Source organism: Nycticebus coucang, chromosome 6 (genome assembly GCF_027406575.1).
Source record: "Nycticebus coucang isolate mNycCou1 chromosome 6, mNycCou1.pri, whole genome shotgun sequence".
Lineage (NCBI taxonomy): Eukaryota > Metazoa > Chordata > Mammalia > Primates > Lorisidae > Nycticebus > Nycticebus coucang.
The window spans coordinates 67475722-67498203 of record NC_069785.1 but is presented as its reverse complement, the minus strand read 5'-3'; the positions used below and the strand labels follow the sequence as shown (position 1 = coordinate 67498203).

Here is a 22482-nt window from a genome sequence, read left to right as displayed (position 1 = left end):
TGGCGGGTTCAAACCCGGCCCCGGCCAAACTGCAACCAAAAAATAGCCGGGCGTTGTGGCGGGCGCCTGTAGTCCCAGCTACTCGGGAGGCTGAGGCAAGAGAATCGCTCAAGCCCAGGAGTTGGAGGTTGCTGTGAGCTGTGTGAGGCCACGGCACTCTACTGAGGGCCATAAAGTGAGACTCTGTCTCTACAAAAAAAAAAAAAAATCAATAGAACAATGTTTTGTATCTTGCCAGTGGCCCAATCTCAGGAAGCATAAAGTTTAGATGTGTGCATTCGTGTTGTTATTATATACCCTCTGATATAAGGGATGAGATGGGCACTTCCCTCTGTGGAATTCTTCCCAAATCCATAACCCCAAACTAATCATGAGAAAAACAGCAGACAGGCTCAGTGCCCATAGCACAGTGGTTACAGCGCCAGCCACATGCACTGAGGCTGGCAGGTTCGAGCCCAGCCCCCGGCCAGCTACACATCAATGACAAATGCAACAAGAAAATAGCCAGGGCAGGGAATGGAAAGCCAGAAGGGGCCATACGAGTTTAGTTCGTCATGGGGCTGTTTGGAAAAACCCAGGAGAAGCCTCCCAAAGAGCTGGTCAATGAATGGCCATTGAAGATAAGAAAGGAAATGAGAGTTGTTGACAGGCAAATAAGAGATAGCCAAAGAGAAGAAGAAAAAGTGAAACGATCTGTGAAAGATGCTGCCAAGAAGGGCCGGAAGGATGTCTGTGTAGTTTTGGCCAAGGAGATGATCAGGTCAAGGAAGGCTGTGAGCAAACTCTATGCATCCACAGCGCACGTGAACTCGGTGCTTATGGGTATGAAGAATCCACTTGCGGTTCTGCGAGTGGCTGGCTCCCTGCAGAAGAGCACAGAAGTGGTGAAGACTATACGAAGTCTTGTGAAGATCCCAGAAATCCAGGCCACCATGCGGGAACTACCCAAAGACATGATGAAGGCTGGGATCATGCAGGAGATGTTAGAGGACACTTTTGAAAGCACGGATGATCAGGAGAAATGGAGGAAGCAGCAGAAATGGAAAGTGACAAAATTCTGTTTGAAAGTACAGCAGAGGCGTTGGGCAAGGCACCCAATAAAGTGACTGATGCCCTTCCAGAGACTGTACCTGTAGGAGCAATGGCCGCCTCAGAGGATGAGGAGGAAGAAGAGGCTCTGGAGGCCATGCAGTCCCGGCTGGCCACGCTCTGCAGCTAGGGGGCCAGCTGGGCCCTTGAGCTTTCCTCGTGGCTCACATGCTAGGTGTGCACACACTCCTCTGAAGAGCCACCATCATGTACCTCTTGCACTACAGCTCTGTCATGAGGCATTGCATTTTGGAGAAGGTTCTCTGCTAGTATCGCTTGATTATCTGCAGAAGTTTTGGGACCTCAAAGGGATTCTTCCTAGGAAGGTGGTATAATTAAATATGCATCATTTTCAGGAGCATAAACAGAAGTATCTTATTGGGGGGAGGGTAAAGAAATCCATCATTTCATGAAGCACTTCTGGAAAGAGACAATTGCCTGAATGTTGAGGACTTTACATTTTTTTGTCTATAAAACACTATATAAATGGATTTTAATAAATTTCTGCTTTAACAGAAAAAAAAAAAAAAGAAAATAGCCAGGCGTTGTGGCGGGCGCCTGTAGTCCCAGCTACCTGGCAGGCTGAGGCAAGAGAATTGCTTAAGCCTAAGAGTTTGAGGTTGCTGTGAGCTGTGACGCCACAGCACTCTACCCAGGGTGACATAGTGAGACTCTGTCTGAAAAAAAAATGCTCTATAGTTCAGTAAAAATTTAAATATCACCAATGCTTGGGGAGGGAGAGATAGGTAAACAGCAGGGTAAAGGGAAAGCTTCAGGGCAGTAGCAGAAATAGACTGTAACGGTGGCATCTAAAGGTGAAAGGAATCCCTTCAGGAATACCTTGAATAAGAGATTGAAAGGAAGGGTGGGAGGAGGTCAAGGTGCTACTGTCTTCAGTCAACCTGAATCCGGGTTCATCTGACACCTCCACCATGCACCTAAGTTTGACCAACGTTGTGTACCTGAGGTGCACTGTTGGCAAAGTTGGTGTCACGTCTGACCTGGCCCCCAAGATTGGCCCCCTGGGTTTGTCTCAAAAAAAAAAAAAAAGAAGAAGAAGGTTGGTGATGATATCACCAAGGCATCCGGTGACTGTAAGGGTCTGAGAATGACAGTGAAATTGACCATCCAGAACAGACAAGCCCAGACTGAGTGGCGCCTTCTGCCTCTGCCCTCATCATCAAAGCCCTCAAGGAACCACCAAGAGACAGAAAGAAACAGAAAAACATTAAACACAACAGAAATAGAATTTTTTTTTTTTTGAGACAAAGTCTAACTCAGTTGCCCTGGGCTTGAGTGCCGTGGCGTCATAGCCCACAGCAACCTCAAACTCTTGGGCTCAAGTGATTCTCCTGCCTCAGCCTTCACAGTATCTGGGACTATAGGTACCTGCCAAAATGCCCGGCTACTTTTAGAGATGAGGTCTTGCTCTTAACTCAGGCTGGTCTCCAACTCCTGAGCTCAAGTAATCCGCCTGCCTTGGCCTTCCAGAGTGCTAGGATTATAGGTGTGAGCCACCGTGCCCAGCCGAAAATATCACTTTTGATGAGATTGTCAACATTGCCGGGAAGATGCAGCACTGACCATAACCAGAGAATTCTCTGAAACCATTAAAAAGATCCTGGGGGTGTAGTGCCTGTGGCTCGGTGAATAGGGTGCTAGCCCCATATACTGAGGATGGTGAGTTCAAACCCAACCCTGGCCAAACTGCAACAATAAAAAAAATTTAAAAAAAAAAATCCTGGGGATGGGCTTGGCACCCGTAGCACAGTGGTTATGGCGCTAGCCACATGCACCAAAGGCTGGCGCGTTCAAGCCCAGCCCAGGCCAGCTAACCAACAATGACCAGTGCAACAACAACAACAATAAAAATAGCCAGGCACTGTGGCGGGCGCCAGCTACTTGGGAGGCTGAGGGAAGAGAATCGCTTAAACCCAAGAGTTTGAGATTGCTGTGAGCTGTGATGCCACAGCATTCTACTAAGGGCGACATAGTGGGACTCTGTCTCAAAAAAAAAAAAAAAAAAAGATCCTGGGGATGGCCCAATCTATGGGCTACAATGTTGACAGCTGCCACCCTCATGACATCATAAATGACATCAACAGTGATGCAGTGGAATGCCCAGCTAGTTAAAAAGTACAAAGGAAAATATTTCAATTAAGAACCATTTGACACCTCCCCCCAAAATGAACTCTATCATTTGCAGAGATGGCTGCGACTGTTGCTCCCACCCGAAGCATAGCACAGGACTGCACTACCCTCTTCTCATCCAGAGGAGGACTCCATTATTCTCCTCCCCTTGAATCTAGGCTGATCCTGTGATGAGCTTTAATTAACAGAATGTGCAAAAGTGATAGCAGGTGACTTTCCAGCCTTGGCTTCTAGAAACCTTGCCAGTTCCCCTCTTGTTCTTTTGCTGCCACTTAAGTCCAGGCTGGCCTGAAGATCAGTGGCCCCCTGGAAAAACTGGCCACACCATTCCAGATGTTCCAACACTCCCTACAGAGTGAAACCTTCCAGGGCCAGCCAGCCCTAGCCCACCCACCTGCCAACTGCAGCCTGGCAGAGGAGCTCGAGCAAAGCCAGAGGAACTGCCCAGCCTGCCACAGACTTGTGAAAAATAATAAATCATCATTACTTTAAATCACTAAGGTTTTTTTTTTGTTTTTTTTTTGTAGAGACAGAGTCTCACTGTACCACCCTCAGGTAGAGTGCTATGACATCACAGCTCACAGCAACCTCTAACTCTTGGGCGTAAGCAATTCTTTTGCCTCAGCCTCCGGAGCAGCTGGGACTACAGGCACCCGCCACAACACCCAGCTATTTTTTGGTTGCAGCTTGGCCGGGGCTGGGATTGAACCCGCCACCCTCAGCATATGGGGCCGGCGCCCTACTCACTGAGCCACAGGCGCCACCCTAAATCACTAAGTTTTAAGGAGATTTGTTGCCAAAAACAGAAAGCTAATACAGAAAGGATATGCTTAACTAGAAGAGTCCATTATCAGACCCCCACCCTCCATATATATGTATACACCCCTCCTCCCTCATTCTAGAACACTGAAGCTCACTCACAGCTCTGCATTTAGAGCAAATTACATCAAGATAGCCACTGTATTTCCCAGGGCCACTGAGGTCCAAAGTCACTCAGGCCAGGCAGGTAGGACCAGACAGAAGGACTCTGGGCTTGAACCTGAGCATCTTCACAGGGCACCCTCCTGGTGGCCCTTCACCCCCTCACTGCAGCTTGGAGCCATCACGTAGGGACAGCCTTCTCTAGGAGCTGTCAGGCATTATCACCACAGCCAGCAGAATCCTAATATGACACAAGGCAGATTCTTATTTGCCACTGCCCTTTTTGACATCTAGTAAAGCCTGTGGGCTCAGCACCTGTAGCTCAAGCAGCTAAGGCGCCAGCCACAGAGACCAGAGCTAGCAGGTTCGAATCCAGTCTGGGCCTGCCAAACAACAACAACTACAACCAAAAAATAGCCGGGCATTGTGGAGGCCACCTGTAGTCCCAGCTACTTGGAAGGCTGAGGCAAGAGAATCGCTTAAGCCCAGGAGATGGAGGTTGCTATGAGCTGTGATGCCACAGCGATCTACTCAGGGCAACAGCTTGAGGCTCTATCTCAAAAAGATAAATAAATAGGGCAACACCTGTGGCTCAGCAGGTAGGGTGCTGGTCCCATATACGGAAGGTGGTGGGTTCGAACACAGCCCCAGCCAAACTGCAGCAACAACAACAAAAATAGCCAGGCATTGTGGTGGGAGCCTGTAGTCCCAGCTACTGGGGAGGATGAGGCAAGAGAATCGCCTAAGCCCAGGAGTTGGAGGTTGCTGTGAGCTGTGATGCTACAGCACTCTAAAGAGGGCGATAAAGTGAGACCCTGTCTCTAAATAAAAATAATAATAATAAATAAATAAATAAAGCCTATGGACCCCTTCTCAGAACAATGTTTACTTAAATACAAAAATAAATTATATGGGAAAAAATTTTAATCAAATACATAGGCTTACAATGGTGTATTAGTTTCCTAGTGCTGCTCTTAACAAGCTACGGTGAACTTAATTAAAACAGCACAAATTTATTCTCTTACAATGCGGGAGGACAAAAGCCTAAAATGTGTTGGCAGGGCTGCATTTCTTCTGGAAGTTCTAGGAACATATCCATTTGCCGGCCTTCTAGAGGCTCACGGCCAGCGTGACTCCAACCTCCACTTCCTCTATCTCACCTCCGTCTCTGTCCCTCCTGCCTCCCTTTGTCCCCTAAAAGGACTCCGTGGTTACACTGGGCCTTTGTGAATAATCCAGAATAATCTCCCCACCTCAAGGTCTTAACTTAATCCCATCTGCCAAATGTCTTTTGGTTCTAGGGATTAGGATACAGACATCTTTAGCGGGGCCATTATTCCATCTACCATAAAAGGAAACCCATTATATTAAAATAGAGTTATCAAAATATTAAAAACTTAGTTTTCAATCTAGTAACATTATGTGCTTCCGTATTGATCCATTAAACAAAAAGATCTGGCGACGGGTCTAATGACTGCCATTACTTCAAAGTATGAAAGTAAGGAGTATTTTGTTAATAAGATAACTGCAAAGACTTAATATGATATAAAAATAACCACACTTTCTATTGGTTACAAAGTTACAGATATTAATGCTATCTATATTCATCATCATTAAAAGAAATTCTAAATTTTCAAATAGAAGTTAGTGAAAATAAACATGCACTTTTTTCTGATCCAAGTTCATAGGTGCCCTGAATTGTCTCCAAGAACCCTGGTGGGAACTCCTAGCTGATGGCATTTGGCCCAGAAATGTTTGCATTTTCCTAAGGGCCACAGACACCCTAAAGGGCGAGACACTGGGGGAGGGATTCCAGGTGATTCACTAGGGCTCTCTTCCCTCAAACCACACTGCACACCAGTGGAAAGGGGGCAGGTTCCCACGTGTACCAGGCACCAAGCCAGGCACTGTACATAGCACTGCCCTTGTTCCCCTACAGCTCCTAGGGTAAGTATCAGCATCCCCATTTCCAAATGGGAAAACTGAGGCTCAGGGTGATAAAGTAACTCGTCCAAGGTCCCAAGGTTGGTAAACGGTGCTTTGGTCCTTCCTCCCCACCACAATGACCACAAGGGAGGCAGGGCCCAGTAGGAAGGGAGAGGAGCCCCCACCTCCCTCTCACTTAATCTTCCCAATTACCTTCTCAGGAAGTCATTTTGATTCCTCTCTTGCAAGGGGGCCAGGCAGAGGGCTGGGGACTGTCCCAACATAGCTGTGTAGTAAGTGATCAGGGACAGGTGGGGGGCTGGCAAAGAGGACAAGTAGAAGCCGGGGCAGAGAGGGGCAGACTGCGCACCTGAAGCAGGGGGAACAGAGGGGTAGGGCTGGGGGTGGGAGGCTGCCCTGCCCCTGAGGCCTTACCTTGTTCTCACAGTGGATCTTGGCCCCGGAACTGACCAGAATCTGGAGGATCCGCAAGTGGCCAAACCAGGCAGACAGGAGAAGCGCATTCATCCCAAACTAGGGGAGAGGATGCAGGGGAGTGAGAAGATGCGAGGAGGCATGGCTGTGCCACCTGGGCCCTATGCCCATGTGGCAAAACCATATGACCGGAAGGGACCGTAAATGCCACTCAGTTGCTGGAGCACCAAGCTTTAGGAATTTTTTTTTTTTTTTTTTTTTTGTAGAGACAGAGTCTCACTATACCGCCCTCGGGTAGAGTGCCATGGCGTCACACGGCTCACGGCAACCTCTAACTCTTGGGCTTACGCGATTCTCTTGCCTCAGCCTCCCAAGCAGCTGGGACTACAGGCGAGGAATTTTTTTCTTTTGAGACAGAGTCTCACTATGTCATATAGAGGATTAAACTGATCATTTATGCAGTTGTGACAATGTCACCCTCGGTAGAGTGCCGTGGCATCACAGCTCACAGCAATCTCAAACTCTTGGGCTTAAGTGATTCTCTTGCCTCAGCCTCCCATGTAGCTGGGACTACAGGTGCCCACCACAATGCCCAGTTATTTTTTTGTTGCAGTTGTCATTGTTTAGCTGGCCCAGGCCGAGTTGGAATCCACCAGCCTCAGTACATGTGGCCCCGCCATCCACTGCACTATGGGTGTCAAGACATGCCTGGCTAATTTTTTTATTTTTTGTAGAGATGGGGTGTCACTCTGGCTCAAGCTGGCCTCAAAGTACTGGCCTCAAGTGATCCTCCCACTTTAGTCTCCCAAAGTGCTGGAATAACAGGTTTGAGCCACCTGATTTGCTATAACTGGGGAGGACCTCATCCTGGCCTGGCATTTGAGAATTGACTATTTAAATAGAATGTCTTCAAGGCAGACAGCTTACGTCTACAGCAGCTTCTTACTCTCTACTGAGATCCACACCCCTGTAATTTCCATCCCATGGTCCTCTGGAACAACTGAAAATATGTCTAGTGCCTCTCCTACTCTAAGACATCTGCACGGTGCTCTGGGGTCACCAGAGCCCCCTTCACCGATCTCAGCTGTGGTGGGCTCCTGTGCGTGAGTGGCCCCTGCCCCCACCTCCCTTGAGTCTTTTCTTCCTGTGAAGAGCACCCCCAGGCCTCCAAACTCATGCCCCAGATGCATGGAAATGAGGCATGCATCATTTATCTGGCAAGAGCCCTCCTGGGGATGGTTTTCGCTGTCCCTCCTTGGGTGTAGCTCCATAAGAAGTCTTTGTGAGGGGTACCAAGAAAGGGTGTCTTAGAGGCTGGCACCAAAATTCCTCCTAGGGAGGAAACTGAGTGTTTGGGGTAAAAGATGAAACCCCAGGAGAACTGACTAAGCAGCAGACTCTGAGCACCCAGAGTCTCGCTGCTCTGCTCTAGCAAGAGGCAGGGATTTAGTGGCAGGGAGGAGGGTGGTGCAGGCAAGGACAGCATGGCGTGAGGAGGGGAAGCAGAGGCCACGGCCACCATAAGGAAAGGGCTAAGGGACTTTAAAGAACAGAAAGTCAAAAAGAAAATGTTATGATTTTTATGTTGTTTGTGTGTGTGATGTAAGTCCCCTCCACTTCTCATTTTAGAAAGCCATTCCACACCACAAGCCTTGTATGAATGGAGTCTCTGGAAACTGCAGAGAAGTACCACAGTTAGGGTTGACACCAGGGTGAAGATAAAGAACTATCTGGAGGCTCGGCGCCTGTGGCTCAAGCAGCTAAAGGCGCCGGCCACATACACCTGAGCTGGTGGGTTTGAATCCAGCCCAGGCCCGCCAAACAACAATGACGGCTGCAACCAAAAAATAGCTGGGCATTGTGGCCGTGCCTGTAGTCCCAGCTACTTGGGAGGCGGAGGCAGGAGAATCGCTTGAGCCCAGGATTTGGAGGTTGCTGTGAGCTGTGATGCCACGGCACTCTACCCAGGGCGAGAGCTTGAGGTTCTGTCTCAAAAAAAAAAAGAACTATCTGCAAAATTTCAAGAGGACAAAAGTTGAAAAAAAGCTGAAAGGAACAGCCAGCAGTGACCATAAGAATTTAAGTTCTTCCTCTAGAAATCTTGAGCTTCTCTTGAGAATGGAGCCTCAAATGGGGTCTGGAGCTGGCCTCGCCTGGAGCCAAAGGGGCCAGGAGACCAGCACTGGCCAGAGCTCAGCCCCGGGTAGACTATAGAGAACTGTGGGTTGGCTAGACGAGGAAGGAAATGATGGGCATCGGCAGTGTCCAGAGGGGAGAGTCCACAGGAGTGTGGGAAATAACAAGGGTGAAGGCTCAGGACTGCGGGAGGGAAAGTTTTGGGAGCCAGAGCCTCCTGACATTGGGGACCCCAGGTATACTTCATAGTTTCCCCGGGCCCCATGCATAGTTCCTAGGAACGGTCCAGGCCAGAGCCCTGTGGAACATCACTAGAGACCTTCCAACAACATGGCTCCCTACCCATCAGTTACTAAAGTAGGCATGCCCCAGGCTATCCTACTTTTCAAAAATTATTTATTGTTGTTTGAAAAAAAAATACAGAGAGAGGGCGGCACCTGTGGCTCAGCGAGTAGGGCGCCGGCCCCATATGCCGAGGGTGGCGGGTTCAAACCCAGCCCCGGCCAAACTGCAACCAAAAAATAGCCGGGCGTTGTGGCGGGCGCCTGTAGTCCCAGCTGCTCGGGAGGCTGAGGCAAGAGAATCGCGTAAGCCCAAGAGTTAGAGGTTGCTGTGAGCCGTGTGACGCCACGGCACTCTACCCGAGGGAGGTACAGTGAGACTCTGTCTCTACAAAAAAAAAAAAAATACAGAGAGAATTGTTTCTTTGACACTTCAACTTAGAACTGGAACCAAACAAGAATGTCCACTATCACCACTTCTATTCCACATAGCGGAAGTTCTAATCAATGCAATCAGGCAAGGGTATTCAAATGGCAACAGAGGAGGTCAAACTCTCTTTGCTGATGATATAATCTTGTACTTAGAAAACCCCAGGGTCTCAACCTCAAGGCTCCTAAAAGTGATCAAGGAATACAGTTCTGTCTCAGGATACAAAATCAGTGTCCACAAATCAGCAGCCTTCAATACTCCAATAACAGACAAGCTGTGAAAATGAAGTACCTGGGAATATACCTAACAAAGGACATGAAGGATCTTTAGAGAGAGAACTAAGAAACCTTGAGAAAAGAAATAAGAGAGGATGTTAACAAATGGAAGGACATTCCATGTCCACGGCTAGGAAAAACCAACATTGTTAAAATGCCCATACTACCCAAAGTGATCTACAGATTTAATGCAATCCTCACCAAAGTACCAATATCATACTTTGAAGAACTTTGAAAAAATAGTACTTCATTTCATACAGAACCAGAAAGAAAATCCAAATAGCCAATGCAATTCTAAGAAATAAAAACAAATCTGTGGCGGTGCCTGTGGCTCAGTGAGCAGAGTGCCGGCCCCATATACTGAGGGTGGGGGGTTCAAACCTGGCCCCGGGCCAAACTGCAAAAACAACAAAAAAATAGCTGGGCATTGTGGCGGGCGCCTGTAGTCCCAGCTCGGGAGGCTGAGGCAAGAGAATCACCTAAGTCCAAGAGCTGCAGGTTTCTGTGAGCTGTGATGCCATGGCACTTCACCAAAGGCGACAAAGTGAGACTCTGTCTCTAAAAAAAAAAAAAAGGAAGAAAAAATCTGAAGGCCTCATATTACCAGACTTCAGATTATACCGTAAGTCTACAGTGATAAAAACAGCATGGTACTACACAAAAATAGAGATATAGATCCATTGATTAGAATAGATAATCTAGAGATGAACCCAGCCACATATCACCACCTAATCTTTGATAAAACAAAGAAAAAGCAGGGCCGTGCCTATGGCTCAGTGGGTAGGGCGCCAGCCCCATATACCAAGGGTGGTGGGTTCAAACCTGGCCCCAGCCAAACTGCAACAAAAAATAGCCGGGCGCCTGTCGTCCCAGCTGTTCAAGAGGCTGAGGCAAGAGAATTGCTAAGCAAGCCCAAGAGCTGGAGGTTGCTGTGAGCTGTCACGCCACAACACTCTACCAAGAGTGACAAAGTGAAGCTCTGTTTCTAAAAAAAAAAAAAAAGAAAATGAAAAAAGCATACCCTGGAGAAAAAAATCCCTATTTAATAAGTAGTGCTGGGAGAACAGGTTAGCCACATGTAGAAGACTGAAACTGGACCCACACCTCTCACCATTTACAAAAATTGACTCTAGCCAAGTAAGAGTCTTAACTTTAAGACATGAAAACAATAAAAATTCTAGAAGAAAATGTAGGGAAAACTCTTAACAACATTGGCCTGAGAACAGATTTTTTTTTTCTTTTGGAAATAGTCTCAAGCTGTCGTCCTGGGTAGAGTGCCATGTCATCATAGCTCACAGCAAACTCCAACTCTTGGGCTCAAGTAATCCTCTTGCCTCAGTTTTTCTATTTTTAGTAGAGATGGGGGTCTGATTGCTCAGACTGGCTTGAGCTCAAGGTATCCATCCTCCTTGGCCTCCCAGAGTGCTAGGATTACTGGCCTGGGAAAAGATTTTAAGAGAAGATCCCTTCAGTAATTTCAACAACACCAAAAATAAATGATTAGAACATGATCAAACTGAAAAGCTTCTGTACAGCTAAGGGTACCACAACTAAACCATACCAACAACTTCAGAATAGGAGAAGATATTTGCATGCTATGAATTTTACAAAGGTCTGATAACTAAAATCTATAGAGAATTCAAACTAATCAACAAGAGCAAACAACCCCATTTATAAGTAGGCAAGAGACATGAACAGAACCTTCTCTGAAGAATAAAGATGAATGGACAACAAACATGCAAAAATGTTCATGGTGGTGGCTCATGCCTGTAATTTTAGCTGTAGGAGGCCAAGGCAGGTAGACTGCTTGAGCTCAGGAGTTCAAGACCAGCCTGAGCAAGAGAGAGACCCTATCTACTAAAAACTAGCTAGAAAAACTAGCCAGGAGTAGTGGAGGGCATCTGTAGAAGGCTGAGGCAAGAGGATTACTCACGCCCAAGAGTTTGAGGTTGCTTTGAGCTATGATGCCATAGCACTCTACCCAGGGTGACAGAGTGAGACTCTGTCTCAAAAAAAAAAAAAAAAAAAATGCTCATCATCCCTAATCATCAGAGAAATTCAAATCAAAACCACCCTGAAATATCACCTAACCCCAATAAGAAAAGCCCACATCACAAAATCCCAAAGCTACAGATGCTGGCATGGATGTGGAGAGAAAGGAACACTTTCACACCGCTGGTGAGATTGCAAACTAATACAGCCTCTTTGGAAAGAAATATGGAGAGTCCTCAAAGAACTAAAATGAGAGCTTCCATTTGATCCCACAATCTTATTACTAGGTATCTACCCAGAAGAAAAGAAATAATTCTACTATAAGGACATTTGCACTAGGATGTTCATTGCAGCTCAATTCACAACCACCAAGTGCCCATCACCTCACAAATGGATTAACAAACTGTGGTATATGTATGCCATGGAATACTTATTCAGCCATGAAAAAAGACAGAGACTTTAGGCTCGGCTCCCATTGCTCAGCTGGCCACATGCACTGGGGCTGGTGGGTTGGAACCCAGTCCAGGCCTTGCTAAACAACAATGACGACAATAACAAACAAACAAAAAAAATAGCTGAGTGTTGTGGAAGGAGCCTGTAGTCCCAGTTACTTGGGAGGCTGAGGCAAGAGTTAAGCCCAAGAGTTTTAGGTTGCTGTGAGCTGTGACGTAACAGCACTCTACCAAGGGTGACATAATGAGATTCCACCTCAAAAAAAAAAAAAAAGAGAGAGAGACTTTATATCTTTTGCATTTACCCAGATGGAGCTAAGGCACATTCTTTTTTAGTAAAGTATCACAAGAATGGAAAAGCAAGTATCCAATGTATATAACACTAATATGAACCCAATAGATTAACAACTGCACCCTCACATAAGAGAAAAACAAAATTAAATTCAAGCAGTGGGGAGAGAAGCAAGAGGGGAAAGGGAGGAAGGAGGGAGATTGCTACACTGTCACCTAATGGGCATAGTGTAAGGGGATACAGCACACACACACACACACACACACACACACCATGAAAGGTTCAACTACAACTTGAACTTTACCTAACAAATGCAAACGACATAACCCAATCATATGTACCCTCGAATTAATCTGAAATTTAACCAAAAAAAAAAAATGGAATTAACAAAAGGACTCTCTTACTGTTCTCCCTCATAGCTTCTTTTCTCAGCCCCTAAATAACAGAGCACAGCAGGGACAGTGGGGGTATCGTTGGGCAAAGAGTAGATGCAAGAGGCTCTAGTGCTTCGCTAGGAAATGCAGATCAGCGATCCTAGACGTTCCTCTTCTAGACTAAGCCACCTCCAAATGAGGCCTAAGCAGGCACAGGGAAGAGATGGGGCAGGGGAGTGGGAAGAAGATTCTGCTGTCCCACTCCAACCCCAACTTGGAGAAGGGCCTGGGAGCAGAAAGAAGTAAGAACAGGTGGCACCCATGGCTCAGTTGGTAGGGCGGCAGCCACATACACCTAGGGTGGTGGGTTTGAACCCAGCCCAGGCCTGCTAAGCAACAATGACAACTACAACCAAAAAATAGCCAGGCATTGTGGCGGGCACCTGTAGTCCCACCTACTTGGGAGGCTGAGGCAAGAGAATCACTTAAGCCCAAGAGTTTGAGGTTGCTGTGAGCTGTGATGCTACAGCACTCTACAGAGAGCAACAGCTTGAGACTCTGTCTCAAAAAGAAAAAAAAAAAAGTAAGAACAAAGCAAACTACTCATGGACAACTAAATCTCTGCAGGAAAGTTGATAGTTTGCTTTTTTTTAATTTAAATTTAGATCCAGCATGGGCATGGTGGTGCACACCTGTAATCCTAGTACTCTGGGAGGCCACAGTGGGAGGACCCACTGAGCTCAGGAGTTGGAAACCAACCTGAGCAAGAGTAAGACACCATGGCATTATAGCCTGGGCAACAGAGTGAGACTCTGATCTCAAAATATAAATAATACACCTGTAATCCTAGCGCTCTGGGAGGCTGAGACGGGTAGATTGCTTGAGCTCAGGAGTTTAAGACTAGTCTGAGCCAGCATAAGACCCCATCTCTAAAAAAAAAAAAAAAAAAATGGCCAGGGATTGTGGTGGGTGCCTGTAGTCCCAGCTATTCGGGAGTCTGAGACAAGGGGATCACTTGAGCCTAAGAGTTTGAGGTTGCTGTGAGCTATGATGCCACAGCACTAGACTGAGGGTAACAAAGTGAGATTCTGTTTCAAAAATCAATAAATGAATAATAAATTAAAGGAAATTTAGATCCTTAAGTGTATCCCTCTATCAAATGTCATTGTCATGTTCATCCCTTTTCCCAAGCCTGTAGAGATAATTTTGTGAATTCTCTAGTGTTCTCACTTAACAACTGCTGCCTGCCAGTTTGTTAAGACTGTTAGTTAATCTTGGGCAGCGCCCGTAGCTCAGTGGGTAGGGCGCCGGCCACATACACCGAGGCTAGCAGGTTTGAACCCAGCCAGGGCCAGCCACACAACAATGACAACTGCAACAACAACAAAAAAATCTGGGTGGGCTTGGCACCTGTGGCTCAAGCAGCTAAGGCACCAGCCACATACACCTGAGCTGGTGGGTTCAAATCCAGCCTGGGCCTGCCAAACAATGATGGCTGCAACCAAAAAATAGCTGGGCATTGTGGCAGGTGCCTGTAGTCCCATCTATTTGGGAGGTGGAGGCAGGAGAATGCTTGAGCCCAGGAGTTGGAGGTTGCTGTGAGCTGTGATGCCATAGCACTCTACCCAGGGTGACAGCTTGAGGCTCTGTCTCAAAAAAAAAAAAAAAAAAAAAAATCTGGGTGTTGTGGCGGACACCTGTATTCTCAGATACTAGGGAGGCTGAGGCAAGAGAATCGCTTAAGCCCAAGAGTTTGAGGTTGCTGTGAGCTGTGACACTACAGCACTCTACCTCTGTCTCAAAAAAAAAAAAAAAAAAAAAGACTATTAGTCTTTGGTTAAAGTGTTAGCTAGGGCAGAGCCCTGCAGCATATCATGAGAGACTTTCCTCCTGGTGACTTTGTTAATCAGGCCTTTATCAAGCCCCCTGATTATCCTTTCCACAGCCCATATGGTGTCAAGAGGACCTAAAAAGGCTCTCTGAGGAACTGAAAGGCCCTTAAAAGTGGAGAGCTCTTTATTCACAACACGAGGGAAAATGGATCAGTGCCACTTCTCTGAAGGCTGTGACTCCCTGCCTACTCTGCACCTGAGCAGCCACGTGCTAGCAGCAATCTCAGCAGCCGGCTCTCAGACCCGGACAGACACGACACACAGATGTGCCTCAGTGAGGGGCTTCCTACCATATCCTCTTCGTCCACAGCAGCCTCGTGGTCCAGGAGCAGCCGCACTGCCTGCTCATGCCCTGCACCTGCAGCCCAGTGCAGGGCCACCCTGCCTACCTGCTGGGAGAGAGAGAGGACACCTGTCAGGCGCCACTGCCTCCTGGCTGCCTGGCTCATTATCCACCCCCTCCCTGCCAGGACAGCTGGTTTGCAGATGGGAAGGGCCTTTGCTGGCTCTGGTGACCAGCTGGCTCAGGACCCAGCCCCACTCTGGCCCCCTGGTCCTCCCCAAGACAGCAGCAGCTCCAAAACAAATGCAGTGAAACAGAGTGACTGGATCTATCTGTCTCTCACCTCAAACTCTTTTACGGCTTCCCATGGTTCTTAGGACAAACTCCTAACTCGGAGTCTATGAGGCTCTGCATGGCCTGACACTGCCCACCACTGCTTCTCGGAAATGCCAAGCAGCTCCCCACTTCCAAGCCTTTGTTCCTGCTGTTCCCTGCTAGCCAGCAACATATGACCTAGGATTACTCTCTAGTCCCAGAAGGACACCTGAGTACCTGGTTTCTCTCAGAGCAGATGAAGGGACCTGACTCATCCTTGGAGCACCCTGACAGCTCCTCCTGGCCTCTGACCCATGAGCCCACTTCTTCCCTTCACCATTTTCAGCGTAAAGGGGACAAGGAAAGGAGACGCTAATTTGCTAATTTGCTATGTGGTCTCAGACAAACCACAGCCCCTTTCTGGAGATCAGCTCTTGCTTCCTTCCTCTGGACTTGTACCCATGCTCTTCCCTCTGCCAGGTCACTGCCCTTCTTCACCTGACTCCTTGAAAATGCTGCTTCCTTGGGCGGCGCCTGTGGCTCAAGGAGTAGGGTGCCGGTCCCATATGCTGGAGGTGGTGGGTTCAAACCCAGCCCCAGCCAAAAAAAAAGAAAATGCTGCTTCCTCAAGCCCTGTCTGACCCTCCCGACAGCTCTTAGGACAGCCTATCACGGGGGAATGAACTGTTTGTGAGAAGATCTGCTTACTATCTGTCCTCCAATTCTGCCCATCTGCCAGCCTCTGGCTGATGACCTCTGCCCCCTGCCCTCTGGCTCTCACCTCTGTTCCTTGGGTGTACCTTTCAGATGGGTCACAGAGGTTAAAAGCGTGACCTCCGGAATTGCCCAAGCCTGGCTTGGAATCCTGACCTTGATCTTGCGTGATGCCCCAGCCACTCTAAGCGTCAGAGCCTTCCAGACAATGCAGACAAAGAGGACAGAGGCTAGGCCTCCCTCCAAGTTGACACATGCAAATGTGTCTGTCTCCAGCTCGGTGCAGTGTCCCCTCTGTGTAGTGGCATTACCATGGCACTGTTCCAGGTGCCCCGATTTGGAGGAGCCCATTACGCACGTGGCTTCTGGCCCTGATGTTAACCCTCCTCCCGATCAGCTCCTGCATCCTCCCGATGTTGTTCCGGCGGGCGGCCTCGTGGAGCTGCCTCTCCAGAGGGAGCACTGGGGGGAGGAAAGGAGTGTGGGATGAGAAGGGGGTGTCCACACTGTATCACAGGGCACTGCAGAGGGGAGACGTGAACAGCCCTTCTTTTCCCCTGCACACTTCCCCAGCCGGGGGTCTTCCACTTAGGTACGTGGAGATGAGGGCATGGCTCTCCTCCCACTCAAGGTCAGGGGCCTCCCTAGCCCAGCTGCTCTTCCTTGCTAACTCACCCCACATCCACAGGGTCAGGATGTGGCGAAACCCTGAGGATAGGAGAGCATGGGTGAGACCATCCATAGCAGCCCTGGTGTGTGCCCCTCAGGCCCCCATCATCCAGTTTTCACGCACCTGATCTTGGGGAAGGGAATAGGATTCATTCCCAGTGGAGTTAGCAACTACCTCCTCCACAGCTCTGTTCGGGACTTACAGAGCCACCAACTCTGTACCAGGCCCGGGTAAGGCCAGAGGCATGTTTACTCCACTTGTGCCCCTTCCATCACCTTCTTGTGCCCCTCCTCTTCCTCCTCCTCTCCTTATCCTAAGCACCTTTCACCTCCCCACTCTGAGGACCGCCCCAACTTGCCTTCTCTGTGCTCCTCTCACCCCATCGCTGCATCTTTATCTCAGAGAGTCTTAGACCAAAGGGAGCCTCAGAGCTCCCCTGCCAACCCCCGCCACGGGCAGCTGTGGACTTAGGATCTCCCTGCAGGTTAGCGTATGAGCCAGGAGGACCCAGGCCTGGGCGGGGCGGGGTGGGGGTGGGGGACATGGTCTAAGTGTTACCAGCCACTGTTAACCTGCATGGCCATTTCATGCAGGGCACTGCTGGTCGGGCTCTAATGAGGCCGGATGAGTCTATGTGCCGACATCTGGACATTGTTTACTCACTTCCAAGGCCTAGTGTCATAGATAAGTTGGGGAGCTGGACTCCATGGTCAAAGAGCCAGGGTACTCTGTGCATCCAGTGAAGTGTAGATCTAGACTATAAATTTAGTCTAGAATAAAAGTGCCTTTAAGATGTAAAGCCAGGGGCTCGGTGCCTGTGGCTCAAGCAGCTAAGGCACCAGCCACATACACCTGAGCTGGTGGGTTTGAATCCAGCCTGGGCCCGCCAAACAACAATGACAGCTGCAACCAAAAAAGTAGCCGGGTGTTATGGCGGGCACCTGTGGTCCCAGCTACTTGAGAGGCGAAGGGAGGAGAATCGTTTGAGCCCAGGAGTTGGAGGTTGCTGTGAGCTGTGATGCTACAGCACTCTACCCAGGGTGACAGCTTGAGGCTCTGTCTCAAAAAAAAAAAAAGATATGAAGCCAGATGTAGTGGCTCATACCTGTAATCCTAGCACTTTGTGAGGCTGAGGTTAGTAGATTGCTTGAGCTCCAAAGTTGGAGACCAGCCTGAGCCAGAGTGAGACCATGTCTACTAAAAATGGAAAATCTAGCCAGGTGTCGTGGCAGACGCCTGTAGTCCCAGCTACTCAGAAGGCTGAAGCAAAATGATCGCTGAGCCCAGGAGTTTGAGGTTACTGTGAGCTATGATGGCATTCTACCCAGAGCGACAGGGTGAGACTCTTATCTCAAAAAAAAAAAAAAAAAACAAAACGCTTTGAAAATATGACTACTTAGGAAGATATTGTGTAAGTTTGTAACCTATGAGGAGGAATCTGTTTAAAGTATACTGTGATGAGTAACGACATTGCTAATGTTTACTTTTACTAGGAGAATAAAAAGTAACAAAGGGAAATAAGAGGGCAGAACAGTTCTTTGGGAAAGTATCCCTGCCGCTTTCCGGAATTGCTGGCTTTTCTGTAAATAAAAGTGAACTGTTGATCTCTCATCTGCTTCTCTGTTGATTGGCTTGGCTGACAGGAGGACAGACTCTGTGGTCCAGCAACATAAGGTTCATCCCACCAAACCCCTGAGCTGCCACCACCCTGACTGCTCTTGACTGTAAGCATGTCTGATCTCCTTAACTTACTACACGCTCCTTTGGGGCCCTGGCCACACCTGACCCTTCCTGATCTACCCACAGATCACAGCAGGCCCCAGGCTGGACACAAGGAGGAATCCACAAACCTCTGCTTCTATGAGTAACACGGATATCCCCGGATTAAGGGCTCAGACATACTAGCACAGAGGACAAGTATTTCCTGGCCTTTTACATAGCCAGGAGAGGGCAAGTAATCTTACAGCTCAAGTGCTGCCAAAGCCACATCCTGCATGTTTGATCCAGTGTGAATGTCTGGACCCAATCCCTTTTGACATCCAGGGACAGACGGCCTGTGTCTTAGCAGGGAAGTCTGGGATGCACTGAGGTAACAGGCTTGCCATGCAGTTTGTTTTTCTAGATAGAGTCCACACAGCTTTCCAGATGTGGAAGAGAGTCTTAGGATTTTTGGGACCTCAGATCTGCTGCCCTCGGGCAATCACATGGTCCTGGGTTCAACTCTGGCTGAACTACTTCCTGGCTTTCCCCTTGCTACTTAGATTACTCAATTATCCTGTGCCTCTATTTCCTCATCTACAAAATGGAGATGAGCGTTGCCCCTCAGTACTATTATACTTATGAGAAATAATATAGAAAAAGCCCCCAGCACAGTGCCCACACCACCACCACTATCATCATCATCACTATTATTCCTCCAAGGCAGAATGTCAGAGTATAAATTCTGGAGGCCAAAAACCTGAAGATAGTGGGACCTCCTTCCTTTGCGTTAGGGTTCCCTGAGCCAGTGAAGCCCCAGCCATGGAAAACACACTTCTGGGTGGCGCCCATAGCTCAGTTGGTAGGGTGCCGGCCACATACACTGAGGCTGGCGGGTTCGAACCCAGTCTGGGCCAGCTAAAACAACAATGACAACTGCAACAACAAAAAAAATAGCCAGGTGTTGTGGTGGGCACCTGAAGTACCAGCTACTTGGGAGGCTGAGGTAAGAGAATCACTTAAGCCCAAGAGTTTGAGGTTGCTGTGAGCTGTGATGCCACAGCACTCTACCAAGGGTGACGTAGTGAGACTCTGTCTCAAAAAAAAGAAAGAAAAGAAAAAGAAAACACACTTCCTTCCCACCTCCCTGCATTGTTTTTTTCCATATGCTATTGAATATGCTACATTTACATATTTATTAGGTTTCTTGTCCACTTATCCCATTCCAATGTAGGCCCATAGGGCAGGGGATTTTTGTTTGATTTGTTAACTACTATATACCCAAATTCAGGCCCTGGTGTGTATTTGTTGAATGCATGAGTAATACACGGCTCATGAAATCTCTTCAGAAGCCTATGAACTCTAAGATCCTGCCCAAATGAAGAGTCATTAGTCCCCTAGAAAACCAAAATAGAAGCTCAGGTAAATGGCAGGAAAGAGGCTCCAAGAGGTAAGCAGCTTCATGTCAGTACTTTAGAGGAAGAGGGAGCTTGGGAGAAAGACCACCTTCTGAGTGTGGTCCCTAACAACAGCCCACACAGGTGAAAAGGAGGCCCTTCTCAACATAACAGGCTTTGTTTTTTTTTTAGACAGTCTCACTCTGTTGTCCTGGGTAGAGTACCGATGTGTCATAGCTCACAGCAACCTCAGATTCCTGGATTCAAGCCATGCTCTTGACTCCCCAATAGCTGGGAATAACAGTGCCCCACACAATGCCCAACTAGTTTTTCTATTTTTAGAAAATGGGCTGGCTTGGTGCCTGTGGCTCAGCGGCTAAGGTGCCAGCCACATACACCTGAGCTGGCAGATTCAAATCCAGCCCAGGCCTGCCAAACAATAATGATGGCTGCAACCAAAAAACAGCCGGGTGTTGTGGTGGATGCCTGTAATCCCAGCTACTTGGGAGGCAGAGGCAGAGAATCGCTTGAGTCCAGGAATTGGAGGTTGCTGTGAGCTGTGATGCCACAGCATTCTACCCAGGGCAACAACTTGAGGCTCTGTCTCAAAAAAAAAGAAAGAAAGAAAAAGAAAATGGGTAGGCCAGGAACGGTGGCTCAAGCTAATCCTCAAGTGGGATCCTAGACTAGACTAGTCACACTGGGGGGTGCAGGGATGGTCCGTTTCTTCAGTTGTAAAATTGGGGGAAGATGAAGAAAAAGATCTGGATGGTTCCCTTCTGCTCTGGCCTCTATCAGCTGAAGCTCACAGGGAATGGGCTGTTTTGTGCTGGCAAAAAGCCAAGAGTCTCAATGGGGAGCCCACAGGTGCTGCACAGTGAAAGGTTCTGGACCAAAGAAGACAGATTATTCCAAGGCACGAAACAAAGGAACGCAGATTCCATAGAAATCATGTGGTCTTTATTTCCACCTGGATGCAGGTGGGGTGAAATCAAGAAAGGAATCACCACGTGGGTTATGGTGGATGGGGATTTAAAGGGTCAGGGAGGGCAGCAATTGGTGGCATTCCTATTTCCTGGGAGGGATGTGAGTCTGACCTTTCCTGGGTGGGCCATGAACCTGACCCTGCCTGGGCGGGGCAAGTTTATTTGGGCAGGTACACTTGATTCTATCACACAGGGCCAGGCCAGAGGCCGAGGAGTTAAGATGAAATCAAGCCTATCCCCATCTCTTCCATTCGCCTCACCCCATCTCTTCCATTCGCCTTACCCCATGCACCCTCTTTCTGGCCACATCCAATACCTAGCATTTTGGAGATCATAAGGTCTCATGGGAACCCAGTGGGCTGCACCATGGGGATTTGGGGGAGAGCCCCTGGCTTCAGCTGTCAGGGCTCAGCCAGGGCTGCAGAATTGAGGACTCACAGTGGGAACAATCCTTCCTCCCCACGACCCTCTCTCTCCACCCCACCTCCCCATCTGAAGCCCACACACATGCTGCTGCTTGGCCTAGAGACCCCCACACTCCTTGAGGGAGGCTCTGAGATGCCCGTCCCACCTGCAGCAGCCACAGTTCTCCTCTCCAGTGGGTTTGCTTCCCCATCTGATACACTGCGCACTCCCTACCCAACCCCAACACTTTGGGGGAACTGGGCTCTTCAGCATCCTACCGCTTGACGGCTGAGAGGCCTTGCACAACTCATTGAACCACCCGTGCCTCAACTTTCTCATCTGCAAAACGTGGATACCAATAGGTCCTACACATGTGTCTGCAGGCTTGCCTCTTCCGCTTCAAGGCCTAGTACAGTGCTCAAAAAGGAGTCGCTACTACCTATATTAGCTACCGTCTCCTCAGTCGCAGCTTCCCGCTTGCCAGGCGAGTGGCGCCCCCGAGTCCCAGATGCGTGGTCAAAGTCCCCTCCGCCCGGTGCACGTTCCCTTGGAGCCACAAAAGAGCCCAAGACCATGCGGACCGCGGACCGCGCCATCCTCTCTCTTGGCTGCCCCCGCGCGGATGGGGGAGACCTCTCGGCCTCCACCCGCTCTCCAGCCCCGGCCCTGCAGGGTGCGAACTCACAGCCATCCGTCTCCAACGCCTGCTCCTCCTCCATTCCGGCGCTGCGCTGCCCCCGCGCGCGCTGGTGCCCGGGCACGAGGCGCGCGGCCGCCCCGGCGCGGGTGGGGAGCCAATGAAAGCGGATGGCTTAGCCGGAGAGTGCGAGCGACTGCACTCTAGACCCCTTGCCCCCCTCATGGCTGGAGTGCAGCTGCAGCGGCCGCTCCAGGCCTCGCTCCCCAGCAGCTACAGGTGGGTCCTCCTGCTCTCTCAACCTTCCCTGGGTCGGCGCCACTCCTGGCTCTGCAGGTGACCCTGGGCATGTCTCCTCCCCGCCCTGGAGATGGGCAGATGGCATCCGGCAGGCGCATCCCTCTCCACCCTACCCCGGGACTCTGGGGGTATCGTCCTGCCTCTCCCAGGCCGAGAAAGTCAGACCCCGACGACTTGAGCAGGCAGAGTTGAGGTACTGCAACCCCAGCAGGTCTGCAAGCACAGAAGAGATTGTCAGATTGCTTTGAACCAGAAAAATCATGTTAAAATGACAATGAGATATCACTTAAAAGTAAATAGACTGACAAAAATTAAAAAGCTAGATAATGCCAAATGTCACTGAAGAACGTGGAGCTACCACAACTGGTGGAGTAGCCAGTGGCTGTCATTCTGGAACACCCTCTGGCGGTAATGAGGGAAATTAACCACAG

At 49.0% G+C, this 22482-nt stretch overlaps 1 protein-coding gene and 1 pseudogene across 3 annotated transcripts in view; one reads left to right on the top strand and one right to left on the bottom strand.

Annotated features, from left to right (window-relative positions):
* Nucleotides 1–21878, bottom strand: part of ANKDD1A (ankyrin repeat and death domain containing 1A) — a 50138-nt gene extending 28260 nt beyond the window's left edge. For all 3 annotated transcript variants that reach the window (XM_053593216.1, XM_053593217.1, XM_053593218.1), the window contains exons 1-4: nt 21800–21878; nt 16317–16420; nt 14937–15035; nt 6523–6621 (exon numbers count right to left, since the gene is read on the bottom strand). In XM_053593216.1, coding sequence (XP_053449191.1) covers nt 6523–6621; nt 14937–15035; nt 16317–16420; nt 21800–21833 — 336 coding nt within the window. In that variant the 5' untranslated portion in view covers nt 21834–21878. The remainder of the gene's footprint in view (nt 1–6522; nt 6622–14936; nt 15036–16316; nt 16421–21799) is intronic.
* LOC128587273 (charged multivesicular body protein 3-like) lies at nt 545–1337 on the top strand (annotated as a pseudogene).
* Nucleotides 21879–22482: the final 604 nt, after the last annotated feature.